The 21,573-nt window shown below is 42.8% G+C and overlaps 1 protein-coding gene across 1 annotated transcript in view; it reads left to right on the plus strand.

Annotated features, from left to right (window-relative positions):
* The window catches only part of LOC124279647 (arginine-glutamic acid dipeptide repeats protein-like), a 180,431-nt gene extending 159,775 nt beyond the window's left edge, over positions 1-20,656 (plus strand). Inside the window, 16 exon segments of the mRNA XM_046715483.1 lie at positions 371-469; positions 7,325-7,458; positions 7,461-7,529; positions 7,870-8,037; positions 8,575-8,661; positions 9,009-9,098; positions 9,384-9,867; positions 9,869-10,556; positions 10,761-11,125; positions 11,340-11,454; positions 12,905-13,053; positions 13,486-13,698; positions 15,276-15,587; positions 15,649-15,822; positions 16,468-16,664; positions 18,102-20,656. Of these exon segments, the coding sequence (XP_046571439.1) occupies positions 371-469; positions 7,325-7,458; positions 7,461-7,529; positions 7,870-8,037; positions 8,575-8,661; positions 9,009-9,098; positions 9,384-9,867; positions 9,869-10,556; positions 10,761-11,125; positions 11,340-11,454; positions 12,905-13,053; positions 13,486-13,698; positions 15,276-15,587; positions 15,649-15,822; positions 16,468-16,664; positions 18,102-18,200 (3,443 nt within the window). The 3' untranslated portion in view covers positions 18,201-20,656.
* The last annotated feature ends 917 nt before the right edge of the window (positions 20,657-21,573 follow it).

Here is a 21,573-nt window from a genome sequence, read left to right on the forward strand (position 1 = left end):
CATATGGTAAGGAGGACACAGGTTTGTATTTTTCCTGTAAATCCCCAGGGAGGATACATTTTATGGTGAACGTTGATTGGCTGTTTCAGAATAAAACAGCCAATCAATGTGTAGGGATATGGGGATTCCCCACAACACGGGTTTCCTTATAGAGAATGCTGTATTTTTTCATTTTAGCGTTATTTAGATCCAAAACTGATAGGGTAATAATTACAATAACCAACTCGTGGGCAATAATTACAATAACCAACTCGTGGGTAATAATTACAATAACCAACTTGTGATGGTAATGACAGATTGCTCGTTAGTTATTGCCTGAATATACTGCACCGAGTGTGTGTTTGGTTGTAAAGTTGGTTTGTGTTTTCAGTGGACCAAAGCTCAGCCAGTGAGGTGTCGGAGGATTCGGACGACAGCGATGGAGGACGGGACTTGACCACGTACGCCTGCAGGAAATGTTTCACAACAAGTGAGTCGTACACCCTCTTTGTGAGTGAGTGAGTTTGGTTTTACGCCGCTTTTAGCAATATTCCAGCAGTATCATGGCGGGGGGACACCAGAAATGTGCTTCACATATTGTACCTATGTGGGGAATTGAATCTGAAGCTAGATGAGTGGACGCTTTAACCATTAGGCTACACCACTAATCCCAGTGTTTGTGGATCTAGCAACTGAATGCATGTCCATCCAGCCTAACAGCGATCCAGGTGATCCGTGATGTGTTGAAATGTATCAAATAGCAGTGCTTCGGATAAAGGCTGAATTTGCGTATGTTTTGTAAGAAAGGTTACAGGTATGAATGTAATTAAGTTTGATGTGTACAAATTTTGGTCATTAATAAGTAAATGCATCCCATTTTGTACTTTGGACAATCTAGAAAAAATTACACTTGCATCTGCGTTGTTATCACACAAACAAGGGAAAAATCTATATGTTTGAGTATTTCATCACGTCATACGAGAATTTTGAATGCAAGGCCAGGCTTTAAGCAGCTGTTGTAGTTTGTTTTTGGGATTGGCTAATATTCATTGACTCGCCTTGAGAAGTGGCGAGTCATTTGTCTGGTTGAGAGTGAATTACGTACAGACCTTAATGCTACAAGGGATGGTGGGTAGCCTTGTTGTTGAAGCATTCACTTGTCACGCCGAGGACCCGGGTTTGATTCCCCACATGGGTACAATGTGTGAAGCCCATTTCTGGTGTCCCTGCCGAGATATTACTGGAATATTGCTAAAAGCGGCGTAAAACCAAACTCACGTCATGTTATAGTGGAATTTTACCGACATCAAACAATATTCACTCACTTTCACATACAAGAAATGTCTTTTGTGTTGGTAACAACCGTCAGTGTGGTCGGACAGTGTTTTTGTTTTTTAACTGAACTGGAGCGAGTATATTTTTATAAGGGAGACAATGTTTTCATCAGATCGTTCAAGTAATGGATCGCTGAAAAACTGCTGTTTACAGTGTTGGGGCAAGAAATAAACATGTTGACTAGATATGCTGAAAACTAAACAAATGTACAACTGAATCCCAGGGTTGGAAGCATCTGAGATACAATACTGGCTGGATCCAGAGCAGATGCTTCACGATCTGGGGCTTCATTATTTTGTGAAAGACAAATTAAAATTGAAGATTTAGATATTGTGAATCTAATGTCCGCTGAATCTCAACACAGAATGCTCACAGACAAGATATGAGTCATTTCTCAAGGAGAAACTGAATTTGTGAAAAAAGGTTAATCCGTTAACAAAAACACATAAAAAGGGAAATATTGGATTGGGAAATGTCTTAAAGTTTCTCTGTGTCTAAATACCTCTTCTGGCGCTGAGCTGTAATGGGACATTTCCTCTGCGTAGCTTTGTTCCATATTAACAACACTTGACGTAGCTAATTGTGGCATAAGCTGGACCAGCTATTGATCACAAAGTGAAAGTACGCGGTTATCACAATTGATTTAGTTGGACGAAGGTCCTGAGCTTTATGCAGAGTTTATGTACGGGAAGATTTAGAGATGGGCCGCCAATAGCGATGTGAGAGCTACTCGGCAGCAGGTTATTGTGGGTGCGAGGGGATGGGCTTTGTGAAGATTAAACACTCAGTTAGTGATGTCGCTGTCAAGTCATGAGCTGGCTGTAATAATGCCAGTATTAGCCCGCCAGATTACACAGGGAAGATGGCCGCCATGGCCGGCCGGGTCGCGCTTCCTCATTACGGAGACATGTTCTGTGTCCGCACCGCTTTTATCACTGCCGTGTTTGAAGAGAACGCATTGATTTTTCACATGAGCCAAGTGTCTGTGTTCATTATGAGCAAGTTGCCTCACGCAGGAAGACATCGATACAAGCAGTCACTTGGTGGCAGACCGCCGCTGGTCCTGCTAGTGCTGGGTGGACGGGGGACAGTGAGGGCAGGGTGGACTGGGGGCAGGGTGGATGGGGACAGTGAGGGCAGGGTGGATGGGGACAGTGAGGGCTGGGTGCACGGTGGCAGTGAGGGCAGGGTGGATGGGGACAGTGAGGGCAGAGTAGATGGGGACAGTGAGGGCAGGGTGGATGGGGACAGTGAGGGGAGGGTGGATGGGGACTGTGAGTTAGTACAGGCTTGAGAGAAGATTGCCAGAACAAAGTAGATGAAGGGAAGACATAATAGGTGTATGGACGGTTGTCGAAACAGGGTAGATGAAGGGGCGGACATCACAGGTGGATGGACGGTTGTCGGAACAGGGTAGATGAAGGGAAGACATAATAGGTGTATGGACGGTTGTCAGAACAGGGTAGATGAAGGGCGGACATCATAGGTGGATGGACGGTTGTCGGAACAGGGTAGATGAAGGGTGGACATCATAGGTGGATGGACGGTTGTCGGAACAGGATAGATGAAGAGCGGACATCATAGGTGGATGGTCGGTTGTCGGAACAGGGTAGATGAAGGGAAGACATAATAGGTGTATGGACGGTTGTCAGAACAGGGTAGATGAAGGGCGGACATCATAGGTGGATGGATGGTTGTCAGAACAGGGTAGATGAAGAGCGGACATCATAGGTGGATGGACGGTTGTCGGAACAGGGTAGATGAAGGGAAGACATAATAGGTGTATGGACGGTTGTCAGAACAGGGTAGATGAAGGGAAGACATAATAGGTGGATGAATGGTTGTCAGAACAGGGTAGATGAAGGGCGGACATCATAGGTGGATTGACGGTTGTTGGAACAGGGTAGATGGATGGACGGTTGTCGGAACAGGGGAGATGAAGGGCGGACATCATAGGTGGATGGACAGTTGTCGGAACAGGGTAGATGAAGGGCAGACATCATAGGTGGATGGACAGTTGTCGGAACAGGGGAGATGAAGAGCGGACATCATAGGTGGATTGACGGTTGTCGGAACAGGGTAGATGAAGGGCGGACATCATAGGTGGATTGACGGTTGTCGGAACAGGGTAGATGAAGAGCGGACATCATAGGTGGATGGACAGTTGTCGGAACAGGGTAGATGAAGAGCTGACATCATAGGTGGATGGACAGTTGTCGGAACAGGGTAGATGAAGGGCGGACATCATAGGTGGATGGACAGTTGTCGGAACAGGGTAGATGAAGGGCGGATGTCATAGGTGGATGGAAGGTGGTCAGCACAAATTTGGAGGGAGGGCTGTCAGTACAGCATAAACAAAGTGTTTATAGGGAGGTAGAGGGCTGGCAGGATCGGTGCAGGAATGATCTGGTCAGTGTTCAGTGAGACTTCCTTGATTGCTGTCAGTTTAGTGTGGTACAGAGAGCAAGCAGGACCATACAGAGGGGTTTGGGAACATGTCTGTGAGAGAGATAGGGCTGACAGGGAGATGCCCCATTGGTCAGAGGATACTGGAACAAGAACAGGAACAAGGGTGTTCTTGTCTCCACAGCAGCACATCTACAGAGGAAGTAGCGGCAATAGACTCACAGCAGACCGAACACTAGGAAGCTACAACAGTCAGTCGATGTGTTTACATCAGAACATACTGCTGTTGTCCCCAGAGAATGGATGGACATCACTGACTCTAAACCTTTTAAAATGGGCTTTCTACCCTAGGGAATCCCAAGGGTTAAAGCCAACATCGGGGGCTGAGAGACCGGACAGCATTGCCTGCGCTTGTGACAGCGTGAAGGAGGATCTGCTCTCTCAGTCGGCAGTAACAGCCTCTCAGCGTGCTCTCTCACTGCTGCACTACGGCTGCATGTGGCTTTGAGGCTGGCTGACTTACCCAGAGAACCAATAACTAGCGAAAGAAAACATCATAAACTTTACCGCGGATGAGTAGCAATGTCTTGCTCTGTTAGCTGCCTGGTAGTATCACTGCTTTATAACCCATCCCCTTTTTGCGTCGGCGTTGCCAGGTTCAGGAGCTGTGAATATTGACTTGCTGCTGACGACCCTAATTTGATTATTTCAGCAAGATGCTTACGCTAGAGGCAGCTGATTGTACAGGGCCATGCCTTGATGGGCTTGTTTCTGAACATGAAAGCAGGTCGCAGATTTCTTTTTAAAGACGCAGGAAAGTTGTGGGAGACATTAAGTAATGGCAAGCCTCGGTGGGGCTGTGTCAGGGTCGGCCTTCTGATACAGCTGCCGTTACTGAAGGTAGTCAAGGCAGTCCTGCTGATGGCCGTTTTGGCGTCAGACATTCTCTGTGCGTATGCCTCCAATATTCCACCCCCAACTTGGCTTCTCCCCTCAACTGGACTCTCATTAACCAGTCAGCTTCTTATGTTGGTTGCCATAGTGACAGATTGGTCTCAAGTTGGCTTGGTGTCAATGCAGTATGTTGTTTAAGGAGATCAGTAAACTACAGATGACTGTCTAATTAGACAAAGCAGACAGATGAACAAGACAGATGAATTCCTAGAATGCAAACAGCTCGACAGTTCTGGGGAAAGAGACGCTAGTTGACAGATCAGAGAAAGATGCTAGGTGACAGATGACGGAGAAAAAGACTACTTGGCAGAGGGTTTCTTATTTGAGGATCCATTGTGTGTTGACATAAATATGATAAAGCTGAGAAGCATATTTGCCTGAGAGTGTGACTCGGTTAACAAATTATGAGTGAGTGAGTTTAATTTTACGCCGCTTTTAGGGAATCGAACGCGGGTCTTCGGCGTGACGAGCGAACGCTTTAACCACTAGGCTACCCAACCGCCCTAACAAATTATGACAGTGACAGTGAATAAATAGACAAAGGAGTCTTTTGTCGTACAAAATGGGTCAATAAAGAAATTAATTTGTAAATAATACATTTACACCAATATGTTTTCCTGAAGGCTAATTCCATGTTTTGGTTACCAACACCACCTCAGATGACAGGCATTAGCCTCGGTGTTGTCAGCGGTTGGATTTATCACTCATTAATATTAAACATTAATGAGTCGGTAGTTGTACCTTAAATAGTTAATGTCCTGACATGCTATGAAGGTGGAACATGCAGTGGTATAGTTCCCTGCAGGCAATCAGTGGGAGGGTCTCCATCTGCCATCACCACAGGGGATGATTAATACATTCTCATATTCTCACATTCTCATATCATATCTGCGGTATTAATGACCCCACTGGCTGTTCCATCCTTAAATGAACTCGTCGTCACCTGCATGTTTGTTATTTCTCCAGGAGACAATACTGCGTCATGTGACACTGGACAGATTCCACTGACCAAGTCAATTGATACAACATAAAAATCTAATACTTTTATTTTCATTTTTCTGAGTGCTATTTTCGACTGATTTGAGAAATAAACAGATATAACTACAAAATCTGAAACATGGAACAAACCAACTTTTCAAACTTAGATTAAAATCAGTGTATGAAAGAAGGCCCTGTCCGACCGCACGATACAGGCTAGATTTGTGACGGATGGTCTAAATTTACCGATTGTCTGGTGAAAATTTTAGATGTTCCATACGTCTCAGTAAATTCACCATATCTTGGTGTCTGGTTTGGTTAACTTCATTTTGGACTGGTAACATTTTCAAGTTAGCCCTGATGTGTGGCTGAGTTTGGGGCTTATTTCATACACTGTTAAAATGCACTTTTATTTCAATCAGTTCAATAGTTCAGCGAAATATCTGTCTGTCATGAAATTAGAGAATACTGATATGGAAACAAAGCTCTTGAGTCAGTTCTGTTGAAAGGTTGAAAGACAACAATATCATTGTGTCAGTTTGCTTTTCAAGTCCCTCGGGCACGGGTCAAGTGTTCGCTTCTGTAGGTCTGACGTAGCCTAGTGGTTAAAGTGTTCTCTCGGCACGCCAAAAACTTGGGTTCGATTCCCAATATGGTTATAATGAGTGAAGCCCATTTCTGGTGTCGCCAGACATGATATTGCTGGAATATTGCTAAAAGCTGTTTAAAACAAAATACACTCACTCACTCGGTAGGTCTAATGTCATCCATCATGTATTCAGGAAATATGGCTATGTACAGTGCTTGGCAAAACATGTATTAGTACAACTTAACACTGAAATATGTAACATTGTGTATTTCCACAGTACATGTCAGAACTTTCGTACAGCAAACTATGGTATAACAAGCTCATAGGGACCACTAACTATAGTTCGTTATAGCTGCAGCTCATTACACACATTTCAACAAGGGTACTAACGGGATCAGGTGGTCAGGTTCGCTGACACATGTCATCGTATCCCAGTTGCGTAGATCGATGCTCATGATGTTTATCACTGGATTGTCTGGTCCAGACTCCATTATTTGCAGACCGCCGCCATATAGCTGGAATATTGCTGAGTGCGGCGTAAAACAAACAATCCAATCCGATCGACTGAAATATACAACCAGGGGCAGATCATTATAAGCATGTTTGTTTATATACCTTTAAAGTATATCAGCTGTTTGGTGTTAGATTTTTGCATGTATCAGCTATTTGATATAGACAGACAAGCCGTCTTAATGGACTATTTAGTGTATATTAACCCCTCGGTGTATATCAACGATTAGGTTTATGTGTATATTTGATATGTATCCACTATTTGGGGTATATATCAGTATATGTATATCAACCGTTAGGGATACATGAAGTATGTGGTATATGTCAGTATTGGTGTGTGAGTATAGTGTTAGATATACCCGGTCTGTCAGTGGTATATGTCAGTATTGGTGTGTGAGTATAGTGATAGATATACCCACTCTGTCAGTGGTATATGTCAGTATTGGTGTGTGAGTATAGTGAGAGATATACCCACTCTGTCAGTGGTATATGTCAGTATTGGTGTGTGAGTATAGTGATAGATATACCCGGTCTGTCAGTGAGTGAATGAATGTTCTGTTTGGTCTGTTCCAGCCTCCAAGGACTGGCACCATGCCGGTAAAGACAAGGCCCTCCTGTGCACGCAGTGTCGGCTCTTCTTTAAGAAATATGGGGAGGAACGGCCCATAGACCGGCCCCGCGAACCCCCGGCATTCCTGTTTAAACCGCATACAGGAAGAACGCCAACTGTGACAACATTAACGGCAAACACAACATGAGAACAAGGAGAAGCAACAACGCGACAGTTCATCTGAAGGACATTTTCATTAAGGACATTCATCTGAAGGACATTTTCATTAAGGACAGTAAGTGGAAGGACATTTTCATTAAGGACATTCATCTGAAGGACATTCATTGAGGACATGATCATCCAACAACTGTAATGTGATTTCACAAAGTTTTATATTTCAAGAATCTACACTGTCTAGTGGTCTGCTGTTATGTTTTGAAAGGTTATCTCCCTTTGCTGCCGGAATCTGGTTCTTGAAAATATAACATGGAGCCCAATGTCTATAAACCCAGAAATAAACTTTTGTTGTTGCTGTATGTCTTAAATATGTTTCTTGTCTTGTTTCCAGACGGGAAATAAAGGAAAGAAGAAAGACAGATTGAGTACAAGTAGCCCTGACATTGTTGATAGCCCAGTAAACGGAGCAAGCACCCAGAAAGGTCGCATTTCTCCAGGAACAGTAAGCACTTGCAGTAGTAGCAGCAGCACGGATAAAGATAGCAAGAGAAAGTCCACAGTAAGTAGCAGCACTGATAAAGATAGCAAGAGAAAGTACCTGTTTATAAATGGCAAAATAGCATGAGAAAGTCTGCTTTAAATAGCTGCATGAATAAATATAGCAAGAGAAAGTGCCTGTTTAATAGTAGCAAAATAGCCTGAGAAAGTCTGCTTTAAATGGAAGCATTGATAAATATAGCAAGAGAAAGTGCCTGTTTAATAGTAGCAAAATAGCCTGAGAAAGTCTGCTTTAAATGGCAGCATGGATAAAGATAGCAAGAGAAAGTGCCTGTTTAATAGTAGCAAAATAGCCTGAGAAAGTCTGCTTTAAATGGCAGCATGGATAAAGATAGCAAGAGAAAGTGCCTGTTTAATAGTAGCAAAATAGCCTGAGAAAATCTGCTTTAAATGGCAGCATGGATAAAGATAGCAAGAGAAAGTGCCTGTTTAATAGTAGCAAAATAGCCTGAGAAAATCTGCTTTAAATGGCAGCATGGATAAAGATAGCAAGAGAAAGTAGTTCATCGTGTATCAGTGTTCTACTCTACTTTTGCAGAACAAGGATCGATTGTTGAGTGGCAGAAAACGTCTCAATAACTCAGAGACTGAGGACGGGAAACTTTCCAAGAAGAAGAAACCTCAGGTAATTCAGTCCGAAATCATTAGGCCAGGATGACCCCAGGTCAAACAATAACCTTCCATTTCCTTCAGGTCCCTCGCACATAGCAATGCTGTAGCTGGACCAATAGTCTGAGATGCTGAAATTTGCTGTAGAGATTTGCCTTCCTTTGGCACATCAGAAACCTAAACTTGAGCATTTGAATCCCTGCCCAACGCCTAGTATGATTTACCTATCTTTATCTCTAACTTTGATTCTGGCCCTAGTAATTACATCAAGCACTGTCCTCTTCTTTGAAACTGCATGAAGGATTGTCAGTTGTATACCTGGCGACGTTCAAACTCTGATTGTTGTAAAACTTGTTGTTCCAGGAACGGTCCGATTCGGATTCTCTCTCAGACAGCAGCAGTAACGAGGACGACGAGATCGAGGCTGATGCCGACCTTGAAGAGGTCAATCAGGTATGTCCATGCAGGCTATAGGGCCATTATGGCTGAATGTACAAATATCTTCCTGTCAGGAAACTGATGATTCATACAGCTTCTTTAATTGTGGTTTAAATTGTGCATCCTCACCCCGGCCGTGTTCACAAAGAGATGTAGTGGTTAGGCAACTATTATCATAGAGTTAAGGCAGAATAAGACCTTCGCCAACTTAATCAGAGGGGAATCTGGGGACCTTGAAAATCCTAAAATTTGTACGATATAGGTTCATGTAGGTTTTTGACAGAATGTCTTTTCTTTCAGGACGATCTGAGTTCGAGTTCACCGCCGTCAACACCAAGTCCGATCGACAACGAGGAATTTAAACTGCAGAAAGACTGCATCAAACCAGCACCCCAACTCCCAGTGCAATCACCTTCCCATCATTCTCTGCTGTATCAAACTGTTGGCGAGAATCATATGAATCTACCACAGCGACAGTCCCCTGTTACCGTGGGCCCCGCCCACCCAGTTCCCCTGGTGCCTGTTCTAGAGGGCACCACCAGTCCACTTCCTGTTTTACAGGAGCCGACATTGAGGTCCGAACTGCACCCATCAACACCATCAGCAGTAACAGTGCCGGCCCTCCTCCCTGCACAACCATCGCTCACAATACCCCCAGCATCACAATCCCTGGCCCCATCACAGCCCCTTCCCTCCACGACACAATCACCAACCACCCCAGTATCACAACCCCATCCATTCCAGCCTGTATATGCCACTCCGCTACCCCAATCACAACCTCCGCACCCCCCACCCCTATTGCCGTCCCTGCCCAACACAAACCCCACTCCCCCCAGTGCCAGGTTTGATTCCCATCAAGCAGGAACCCAAGTCTCCGCCTCGTGCTCGCACGTGGGAAGAAACAATAAACAAGGCAGTCGATAACGGAATCACCAATCCTCATCAAGCAGACGTCAAACCCCCATCATTCAACATGAGCATAGACTCACGAATAGACTCAAGAATAGACTCACGAATAGACTCTCGTTTAGACACTCGTGTAGATTCTCGTCTAGATTCTCGCGTAGATTCTCGCCTAGACTCTCGAATAGATCCTCGAATAGACTCTCATATTGACTCTCGAATAGACTCTCGCATTGACCCTGATAGGGTCCGGATGCAAGTGAAGCTCGAAGAAAGGGATGTGCCCAGCTTCCTCCCGTCTGTGCCCGCCCCGGTGCGGACCTCAACTCCGAACCCCGCTCCAACCTCCATCCCCGTCCATCCCTCACAACCAACAATCGAGGGTCCTGGTCTCACCCCAAGTGTTGTCATGGAAACAGAACCACCATCATCCAATGCACAGCCAGAGCCTGAAGTGGTGCAAATTGACCAAGATGATGATGAGAGTGATGATGATCGAACGGGGACTTTGAGCCCTGGCCCCGATCCAACACCGTGTAGTAAGGAGGTTCATCGAAGCAAGGCCGCAATGTAAGGACACACATATATCTCACATAAAAACTGACCATTTTATTGTTCATGATACATTTAAGGATTGTTCCTTTTGACTTTTAATTTCTTTATCAATTCGTCATAATCGGGTTTGTAATGGTGTTCACCAACTTGTAAGACATCACTATGGAGATCGGGTTGTCAGTTTTGTTGAAGGTAAAACAACTGTTTTACTTGTTCCAGATTCATCCAGATCCTTAACCGTGGAGCCAACAACTCCTGTTCCCGATGTGACCTCGTCTTCCGGCCGTTCCCAAACTCCAGCCTGGCCAAAAAGCGAGAAGATCGGGAACGAAAGTCCTCCCAGCCAACACAACCAGTACGAGAGGAGAAACCAGCGGCGGCAGCAGCAGCAGCAGCAGCAGCAGCAGCAGCAATCAAACGCACGGAGACCCCGCCCCGGTCACACTCCGTCGAGGCGCACGTCTCCAGCTCTCACTCTCAGTCCACTCCGTACGCAGAGAGACACACACCCAGGTCGTCCCTCTACACAGACACGCCCGCTCTCCGGCAGCTCAGCGAGTACGCTCGCCCTCACGCAATGTCCAGTGAGTTGATGATGCAATGTTACTCCAAATCTTCTTCTCAACATTGTACGGGATTTATCAAAACAAGAAATAAAAGGGGTCATGTTTGGTAATTTTTATTTGAGAAAAGGTACGGACACAATGAAATATCGAGAAAGCTAGTCAAGGCTTCTTCATTTGTTTTCTGGGTATGGTACGCCAGGCGTGTTATATGAGAGTTATCTCCCTGTTACAGGTCAAGATATACCACGCTCAGTGCCCTACACTGTTGGTGGTATGGGGATCCCCCAGCAGATGGACCCCATGATGAGCTACAGACTTGCGATGTATCCCCCAGGATCTCGGGAAAGGTACGTCACTTTGTGTCCAATCATGCTGTCCAAAATATTTTTAAATGGTTTTAGTTCCGAGAGTGTAGAGAATGTGTAAGTGTATTGATCGTACAGAGATATGACCATTTCAATTTTGTCACTCCCCAAATTCACTTTATATCTGCGAATACTCTTCCACTATTACATCACTGGCGTAATTTTATATTATGCTGTCATTGCAATATAAAAATCTTTAGATTTTCGCCCAAAGTCCTGTTCTGTGTCAGCTATCCATTATCAGTTGTATGGATAATAGTCCTCTACTGCTCATCTCGTCACTTTCTTCATGAATAATTTACATGCATGAAATGTCTCGGATGGCATATTGATAACGCACCGATGACGTGAGCATTCTTGAGTGAGATTTCTGACCAATTAATGACATGCTTTCAATTCACATAGTGGTCCACTGTCCATTACTCCGTGACAGGAGGTGTCTGATTGGTTGTTATGTTAAAACACACTCCAGTCATGTTATCAGTCTTTCCTGTGGACAGGTTAAGAATTACATGCTCATATGTATCACTTCAGAACCTTAAACACCATATTGTTTTTCTGACAAACAGTTAATTAGTGTAACAGGATGAAGTTTGTGGATGTGTGGAGATTTGGCCGAGTGGTGCCCTTACATCTGGGCCAAACCAAAATGTCGAAGTGAAAAACTGCATTGGATATTAGAGATAGAAATACTAGACTTACTTTTGTCTCATTGTCTCATATTACCTTTGGGTTTTACATCTCGGCCACCAGTGAAGGTCTTCAGGAGACCCTAATTGTCGTAGAGGTGAAAGACAGGATAGGGTGGTCAAGCTTTCTAACTTGGTCGATGCTCATGATGTCAATCACTAAACTGTCTGTCCCAGGCTCGATTATTTGCAAACCGTAAACAAACATCTCTGCTTATATATGTCTGTTTATGTCGGCTGCCTGCTTTACTCCAGAAGTTGTTCCTACAAGGGAAGAGTTCTATGGACATAAGGGGCGGTGGGGTAGCCTAGTGGTTAAAGCGTTGGCTCGTCATGCCGAAGACCCGGGTTCGAATCCCCACATGGGTACAATGTGTGAAGCCCATTTCTGGTGTCCCCCGCCGTGATGTTGCTGGAATATTGCTAAAAGCGGCGTAAAACCAAACTCAGTCAGTCAGACAGTCTATGGACATAAAGCTTCATCGTTAGTAGCTAAACCGAAATGTCACTCATGTAAATACGTTATATTCAATGGAACGCTCCCTGTTGTTCATCTCACCAACTTCTAAATGCCACTCAAAGATGTCAAGTTCTTAGTAACATGGTGGTATTATTTTCGAGAGACAGCTGTGGTCGCCCAAGGACACACCAGTGACCTAGTCATTTCCTCCACCTTTAGTCAGTTCCCCACAGTATATAGGCTGTGTGTGACACACCCATCACAGAGTTCATTGATCTTCCAGGCTGGAGCTTGAACTCGAGCGAGACAAGCGGGAACGAGACGCCCGGGAAAGGGACCTTCGGGAACGAGAATTACGGGACATGGAGTTGCGAGAAAAAATGAAGGCGGAAATGGAAATGAAACCGCCAGGTACGCCGATGTCCAAACTAGGTATGACTGAAACCAAACAGCCTTTGTGGCCACTTCTCTAACCGCACGTCTGCACCAGGTCGCCATAGCAACTTTGTGGTAGCCATCTTCTATTTCTAACCTATGTTTGATCTTCACTGTCCAAAAGAAATAAGGTCACTACACTCACATAGATTATTAATTTGAACATAAATCTCCTATATATTTTCTCTTGTCTTTCGAGTCTTAAATAATAATGATTATTCACATAATAATTAAATAATCCTAATAATTCAAATCCCCGTCTATTTTGAATGATAATGCCATGATGGATTGAAATACTATTTGGTTCAAAGAAAAACGGCAGCATAAAAAATTTCAGAGGTTATTCCAATCAGTGACACCTGTAAGTTTTGTGAGTGAGAATGTTTCATCTGTGTTTGAATATAGTTGACGGGTTCTTCTTCTCTCCAGGTTTGGATCGTCTGGTCCCACACGGAGCGAATCCCTTGGATCCTCATTGGTTGGAATTGCAGCGTCGCTATGGTTACCCGCCCGGTGCCCCCTTGGTGCCAGCTCACACAGGTAGCTCTAGCAGCAGCACCCCCCATATACCAGGTGTGTATCCGCCCGCCAGCCTTGCTAGTGACTTGATGGCGCGGGAACGAGAGAAGCTGGATCGACTCGGTGAGTGACAGCGCCCTCTACTACGTTCCCTGGTCCTACCAAACTACCAGCAAAACATGTGGTGCATTCAATGAGGGTTGTACTGATGTGCTACACATTCACCAGTCTGTTTAAGCGAGGGTTGTGCAGACTTTCATGTTCTGCATAACAGCGTTTATTTTGGTCTGTGTTATAGTGTAGTAATTGACACAATCAGAACACTAAGGCCATTGTAAGTCAGTGAAAGAATACAAAAGTAACAGCAATCGTAACGCTAAGTCTGTAGTAAGTCTTTGTAAGAGAAAGTTATGACAATATTAATAACACTGTCTGTCGTATGTCAGTGTAAGAATGTGAAAGTAACAACAATCGTAACACGTAGTCTGTGGTAAGTCATCGTAGGAGTGAGAAAGTTACAACAACCGCAGGAGTATGTTGCTCGTAACTTTTTCCAATTACTTATCTCTAATGAAAATCGGTGAAATAGTGTTGAGATTTTTTAATGCTCCAGTACCTTCTTTGACTTATGAAGGGTTTGGCACAAACATGTCTGCCAGACAGTAGACGGATTAATAGACCCTTCAGATACAAATTCTGGCATATTAAATTCAATCCTCATGCAAAGAAGATAACCTTATGTGAGTGAAAATATTCTGAGTTGCTATTAGAAACAACAGTACTAGATAAGTGACTCTAGTTTAGTTTGAGCATGGTGTGTGTGCACAGAGGTACATATCTTTCACGTTTTGAAACCTAGCTGTCCGCATTGAAATTGTTTGGTCCGATAAGTAAGAAATGTCTTTATCGTAATTATGTTCTACTTACAGCAATATCACGTAACTTGATAATTGAACGAGTGGTGAACACTCACTTTGCTGGTTGTTTGATGACCCCATTCATTCAGTTCTAGCATGGCTGATAGGCATGTGAAGCTTCGTTCAATCAAACTGTGCTGCCAACAGGACTTCTGGAGTTACCTCCCCTTCATCAGACAAATTTGACTGTCACATTTGTCAGATGTTTGTCGGAGAATATCTTAATCTACTCAAGCTTAAAGTTTAAAATATTTGTATCGTAATTATCATTTGTATTGCTACATATTATCATAAATGATTGGAACATTGCTTTGTTGATTAATAAATTATAACGAAGTAGTTGTCTGATCCACGTGACCGGATACCTGTTGGCTAGTCTTGGAAACATGTTTAATCATTCTCAGAGAAGTTGAAGTAAAGAAGATTGTATGTTGTGAATAATGCCATGTTGAATAATGTTTAGAAAATTGTCATCGATAGATACAAGGAAGGGTTTTCTTGTCTCATGTAATTCATCAAGTGATTCAAGAGTAATGAGAATTTCTTTGTCTTTTCTACCCGTTTTACAATTGATTGTGTTTGTGTAAATGTAACACTGCCGTCCTGGTAGCTACCTGGAGCTATTCACACATCCCCAGACGTTCCCTCTTTGTCACGGCGCGGCGGGAGAACTTACCCTTTCCTTGTATCTGTTGGCCCTCTGAAGCTGTCCCTCCGCCAGCAGGCTTGTCAGTCATGTTAGACCACAGTCGTGTTACAATCGACATCCCTAATATTGTGTAGGCTTCCCACCACACGTCTTTGGAGCCCTCAGTCATCGGGAACAGCTACTTCTTCACGGCGAGATTGAGCGTGCATCGGCAGCGGAGAGACTTCACGCGGAACGTCTGATGTTGGCCTCGGCAGACCCTGTACTGCGGATGCAGATGGGAGTGGCGGCCGCCAACAATGCAGCCATGCATGCCCACACGCACACACATGCACACTCGCACACTCATCTCCATCTCCACCCAGACAACCCGAACGGAACAACGCCCTCTTCCTCCGGCCTCCATCCTCTCATATCTCCGCATATATACCCGCCTGTAGCTCCAGGTAAGGCCAACAGATGGCGCTGTGCTTCCTAACAGTCCTTTTTTTCAAATTGTCGTTCCAGATATTCTGCAAACTGATCACATGACTGGGCGAATGATTTACCAATTTTACTCCCAACGCCTCACAAACGAACACATCTACATGCAAAGAGTCACTAACGAGTGTTATCTCCGCGCACAGAAAGATAGGGGCAACGCGGGGGTAGACCCAGCACATTTGGTCTATCAGTTTTCTCGTAAGTGTGGCTAGCAGTCTCCTCACCCTAACTGGCCAATCAACAGTCTGCGTTCGTTCGTTTGTATTTCGTCACTCGGCAGTCCCTTCAACGTATCTCCCAATGTGTTTAGTTTAAACGTTTTAGTTTGTTTTGTTTGGTTGCGCCATTGTTTCTGTGAAGGGCCTGTAAGACACATAGGGATGATAGTAAATATTGCTATGTGATGACACTTGATATTGCCTGGGTGTGGGATAAGGGGATGGGGTTTATTCAGTATTAACCGTGCATGCCCACATTACTACACTCATTTCGCATGGAGCGTCCAGTCTATGTTTATTTATTTTGACTTTCGTTACAAATTTTCTGTGCTGAGGTGACATGGCCGTGATATGAGAGCTGTGTTCTTTGATATTATGAACTTTTTAATTATACTGACATAACTCTTATATTTTAACGATTATTTATCACTTTCCCCTTAAACGTTATGTGAAATGATTTGCTTCTGTTTAAATATCTCATGCCTTTAATTATAATGTAAAGAAATAAAAATTAATTTGTTTATATTCTAACTCAATTATTGTGTAATTAATGTATTATTTGTGTATGATTTGTTTGGAGTTGTTACTCGTGTCGGGTGTGTATAGAGTTATCTGACTGTTGTAGGTGCTGACCCCATGTCAGGGGTGCCGAGTCAGGCGGCAGTGGCAGCGGCGGCAGCAGCGAGTGGTCAGAACCATGCGTTGCCGTCGTTGCAGCATGGGATCTCCCCCCATGGGATCCTCCCCGGCAGCAGGGAACAAGAGCTGCTTCAGCGAGAGCTCTATAGTCGGGCGTACATGGATCCCACTCTCGCACATCAGGTACGTCATCATTGACACACACGTGTAGTAGTGGGCGGGACGGGATATGACATGTTTCTACCATCTTATTAATATACAATGTCTTGTAGAGTGAGTGAGTGAGTTAAGTTTTACGCCACATTTAGCTGACACTGACACTGACATGTTGTATATTTCAGTGATACACACTGACTGACATGTATATTTCAATATCACACACTGACTGACATGCCATACATTTCAATATCACACACTGACTGACATGTCATACATTTCAATATCACACACTGACTGACTTGTATATTTCAATATCACACACTGACTGATATGTTGTATGTTTCAGTATCACACACTAACTGACATGTTATAAATTTCGGTATCACTGACTGACATGTTGTATATTTCAGTATCACACACTAACTGACATGTTGTATATTTCAGTATCACACACTGACTGACATGTCATACATTTCAATATCACACACTGACTGACTTGTATATTTCAATATCACACACTGACTGACATGTTGTATGTTTCAGTATCACACACTGACTGACATGTTATAAATTTCAGTATCACTGACTGACATGTTGTATATTTCATTATCACACACTAACTGACATGTTGTATATTTCAGTATCACACACTGACTGACATGTTGTATATTTCAATATCACACACTGACTGACTTGTATATTTCAGTATCACACACTAACTGACATGTTGTATGTTTCAGTATCACACACTAACTGACATGTTATAAATTTCAGTATCACTGACTGACATGTTGTATATTTCAGTATCACACACTAACTGACATGTTGTATATTTCAGTATCACACACTAACTGACATGTTGTATATTTCAATATCACACACTGACTGACTTGTATATTTCAATATCACACACTGACTGACATGTTGTATGTTTCAGTATCACACACTTACTGACATGTTATGAATTTCAGTATCACTGACTGACATGTATATTTCAGTATCACACACTAACTGACATGTTGTATATTTCAGTATCACACACTAACTGACATGTTGTATATTTCAGTATCACACACTAACTGACATGTTGTATATTTCAATATCACACACTGACTGACTTGTATATTTCAATATCACACACTGACTGACATGTTCTATGTTTCAGTATCACACACTTACTGACATGTTATAAATTTCAGTATCACTGACAGACATGTTGTATATTTCAGTATCACACACTAACTGACATGTTGTATATTTCAGTATCACACACTAACTGACATGTTGTATATTTCAGTATCACACACTAACTGACATGTTGTATATTTCAATATCACACACTGACTGACATGTATGTTTCAGTATCACACACTAACTGACATGTTGTATATTTCAATATCACACACTGACTGACATGTATATTTCAGTATCACACACTAACTGACATGTTGTATATTTCAGCTGTCGGCAGCCCAGGCTGCTGCTCATCATGATGCTCTACAGAGACAGCTGGCTCTGGAGAGAGATCGCTATGGCAACACTGGCCATCTGCCTCACTGATTGGTTGTCCGGTGAAGATGTCAAAGGTCATTTATCGTATTCAAGGCTGTGGATAAAGGAGGTGTGATGTTGTGACAGATACACGGTGTAATGTGTGACATGTCGTGCATGTCGGTGTACATGCAGATATATACACCAGTGCTGAAAGCTGTACATTTCAATGTTTATTTCAAGTGGATGGAGTAACATAGCATATCAAATACTCGAGTGTGTGTCAGTGCCGAAATCCATCACACCGTGGATGTTGTTGGGGAGGATACCGGAATACCCAGGCTGTGATTGTGTAAAAGTGTCATATCGTCAAATAGTGTTACAGGCGACAACTCTTGATATGAAAGCAACTGACAATGGGTTCTCTGGTCGGATTCACTGGCACACGTGCCAGGCTCGCAGCAAGACCACACAGGTGGTCAGGTGACAGATCACGTGATAAATCACGTGATCAGACTGTACAACGCCAAATCTCTGCAGTACATTGGACGATACAGCTGCAGATGGATATCTGTGTATTTATTGATAATAAGCATATCACACATGCTTAATGGTGCCATTGCATGAAGTAATGCATCGTGAACAATCAAAACCCTCCCATCTCCCAGGACGTTTGTTGATCTAAGTCTTGTGGCGGCCTATTGGTTGCCGCAACATTCTCATCTGTGTTCATATAGTTACCATAGCAACATTTCTCTTCATTGAAGTCATTGTGTACGTACGTCATCATCATGAAAGGGGAGATAACTCTTTAGGACGAGTCATCTCGGGAGGTAGATACTGTACGGTCATGTTTGTGACATATTGTATTGAATGATCAAGGAAAACAAATATATTCTTTGTGTCTGTTGGAAATATCAAAATGTTATTTATGCAACATTTTTATTTAATTTTTTAAATAGATTTTTAATAGTTCCCATTAAGATTAAAGCTGATTCCGATACTAGATATAATTGTATTGGTATTTGCCCAACTGAGGTTCAATGAAATGCGTGAAACTTGATTTATTGTTCTCAATATCAGTGTAGAAAGACCAGCTTTCATTCTAACCACAATTCTTATCCTACACACAATTACTTGGTATTGCTGGGTCTGTTCCTTTTATTCATAACAAGATCAGTAGGTGGTTCAGCAAAGCAAAGTACCTTCTTGTCAACCCCAAATATTATTCCAAAGTACAATTTCAAAAATTGTTTCTCAGGCACGAGTAGTTGACAACCGGTTTTATTTCATACAGAAAGTAACCAAGGGTTTCTTTTCATTTTTTGTCTGAAACAGAAATAAAATGCTTTCATATTTGAGGAGTGTTTTTGGTATATTGTACTGCCTGAGAAGCCTTTGTTTTCATGTTTGTGGAACTGGCAGCATGTTCACTCTGTGAAGGATACCGAGACCTTCGATTCTCATGGGGACCTAGTCCTGTCTCGATTCTGACGAAGAACATACAAGACGGCATCAACTGCTCAACACCTCCTCATATAAAACTACCCAGATTTAAGGAAACATGTTTAAGTAGATTCTGTGTTTTGAGCAGTGTCTGGAGTTCAGATCAGTATAAGATAAATATGAGATCAGACTACAAAACCGTTTTAACTTCATTTTCATTTGTTTGTTATGAACGGTATTCCCAGCTCTCAAATGTTGTTCAAGTGGCGTTCATAATTTATGTTTTCCTCATTTCACAACTGTTGTGTATGAGGAGTATGTATCATTTCAAAATCCAATTCCCCTGATGTCATGAAATCTCTGATATGGTGATGAGTTGTCCCCCTTTGACCACGTATTCTTAGGCAGCAGCTAGATTCTCCATTGTTTCAACTCCATGTATTAAACTCTCTCCTCCAAACCATGAAATTTTAAACTGTCATTGTATGTGTACAATCTTATTTTTATCCCCAAGATGTAAAAAGTTTTGTATAAAGATTTCTCTATGAAATGTAAATTGCACTCCGATTTTCAACAGAATGTCTGGTGGTTTAATGTATTGGGGCAACCTGACCTCTCAGTCTCACACGCAAGAATGGATGCTTCTTAAGTAGAACTGAAGAAATATGGACTACAATGAATAAATACTACCAGATTATTTAACAAGTAAATCATATTACCTTCGGGTTAGTGAAATATGGACAGTTCAAGAATTGTTGACAATAATTGTTTCATGTGGTGACAAGTATTTTTCGGAGAAAGGTCAAAACCTCGGTAAGTTAATGTGGCAAAAGTTTATTACGACTTTATGGAACTAATGTCAGAGTGAATTGGCATAATACCGTAGAGAGAGGCTCTGCTTGTGTGTGAGACGAGTTGTGCAGTGTTGCTTCCATCGAGGGGCTCTCTGTACAGTCACGTGACTCTGACGGCGCCCCCTGGTGGCCGACTTCCGTGTACATACTGCATCATTGTGTGAGCACTGCACTGGTCGGTTATAGTGCCAACATCTAGCTCATCAATAAAATTTGCTTCAGTCATTGAGTGTGTCTGTTGTTGGATGGATATACCGTCTTCCTAGCAACTAAAGTATGGCAGTTTACGTTCTATTTAGCAACTGTGGTGTCACACAATACTTTCAACCAACTAACAGAGCAGTGGTTACCATCTACCTCACAAATGAAGTATCAGGGTTTATCATCTACCTAGCAACAAAGGTATTGATGTTTACCATTTACCTAGCAACACAGGTATCAGTGTTTACCATCTACCTAGCAACAAAGGTATAGCTGTTTACCATCTACATAGCAATGAAGGTTTACCATCTACCTCACAAATGAAGTATCAGGGTTTATCATCTACCTAGCAACAAAGGTATCGCTGTTTACCATCTACCTTGCAACAGAGGTGTCAATGTTTACCATCTACGTCACAAATGAAGTATCAGTGTTTACCATCTACCTAGCAACAAAGGTATAGCTGTTTACCATCTACATAGCAATGAAGGTTTACCATCTACCTCACAAATGAAGTATCAGGGTTTATCATCTACCTAGCAACAAAGGTATTGATGTTTACCATTTACCTAGCAACACAGGTATCAGTGTTTACCATCTACCTAGCAACAAAGGTATAGCTGTTTACAACATAGCAATGAAGGAATGAAGTATCAGGGTTTATCATCTACCTAGCAACAAAGGTATTGATGTTTACCATCTACCTTGCAACAGAGGTGTCAAGCATCTACCTCACAAATGAAGTATCAGTGTTTACCATCTACCTAGCAACAAAGGTATAGCTGTTTACCATCTACATAGCAATGAAGGTTTACCATCTACCTCACAAATGAAGTATCAGTGTTTACCATCTACCTAGCAACAAAGGTATTGATGTTTACCATTTACCTAGCAACAGAGCTGTCAGTGGTTACTATCTACTTCACAAATGAAGTATCAGG

This window comes from Haliotis rubra, unplaced genomic scaffold, assembly GCF_003918875.1.
Source record: "Haliotis rubra isolate DU_JTF1 unplaced genomic scaffold, ASM391887v1 Scf254, whole genome shotgun sequence".
Taxonomy (NCBI): Eukaryota; Metazoa; Mollusca; class Gastropoda; order Lepetellida; family Haliotidae; genus Haliotis; species Haliotis rubra.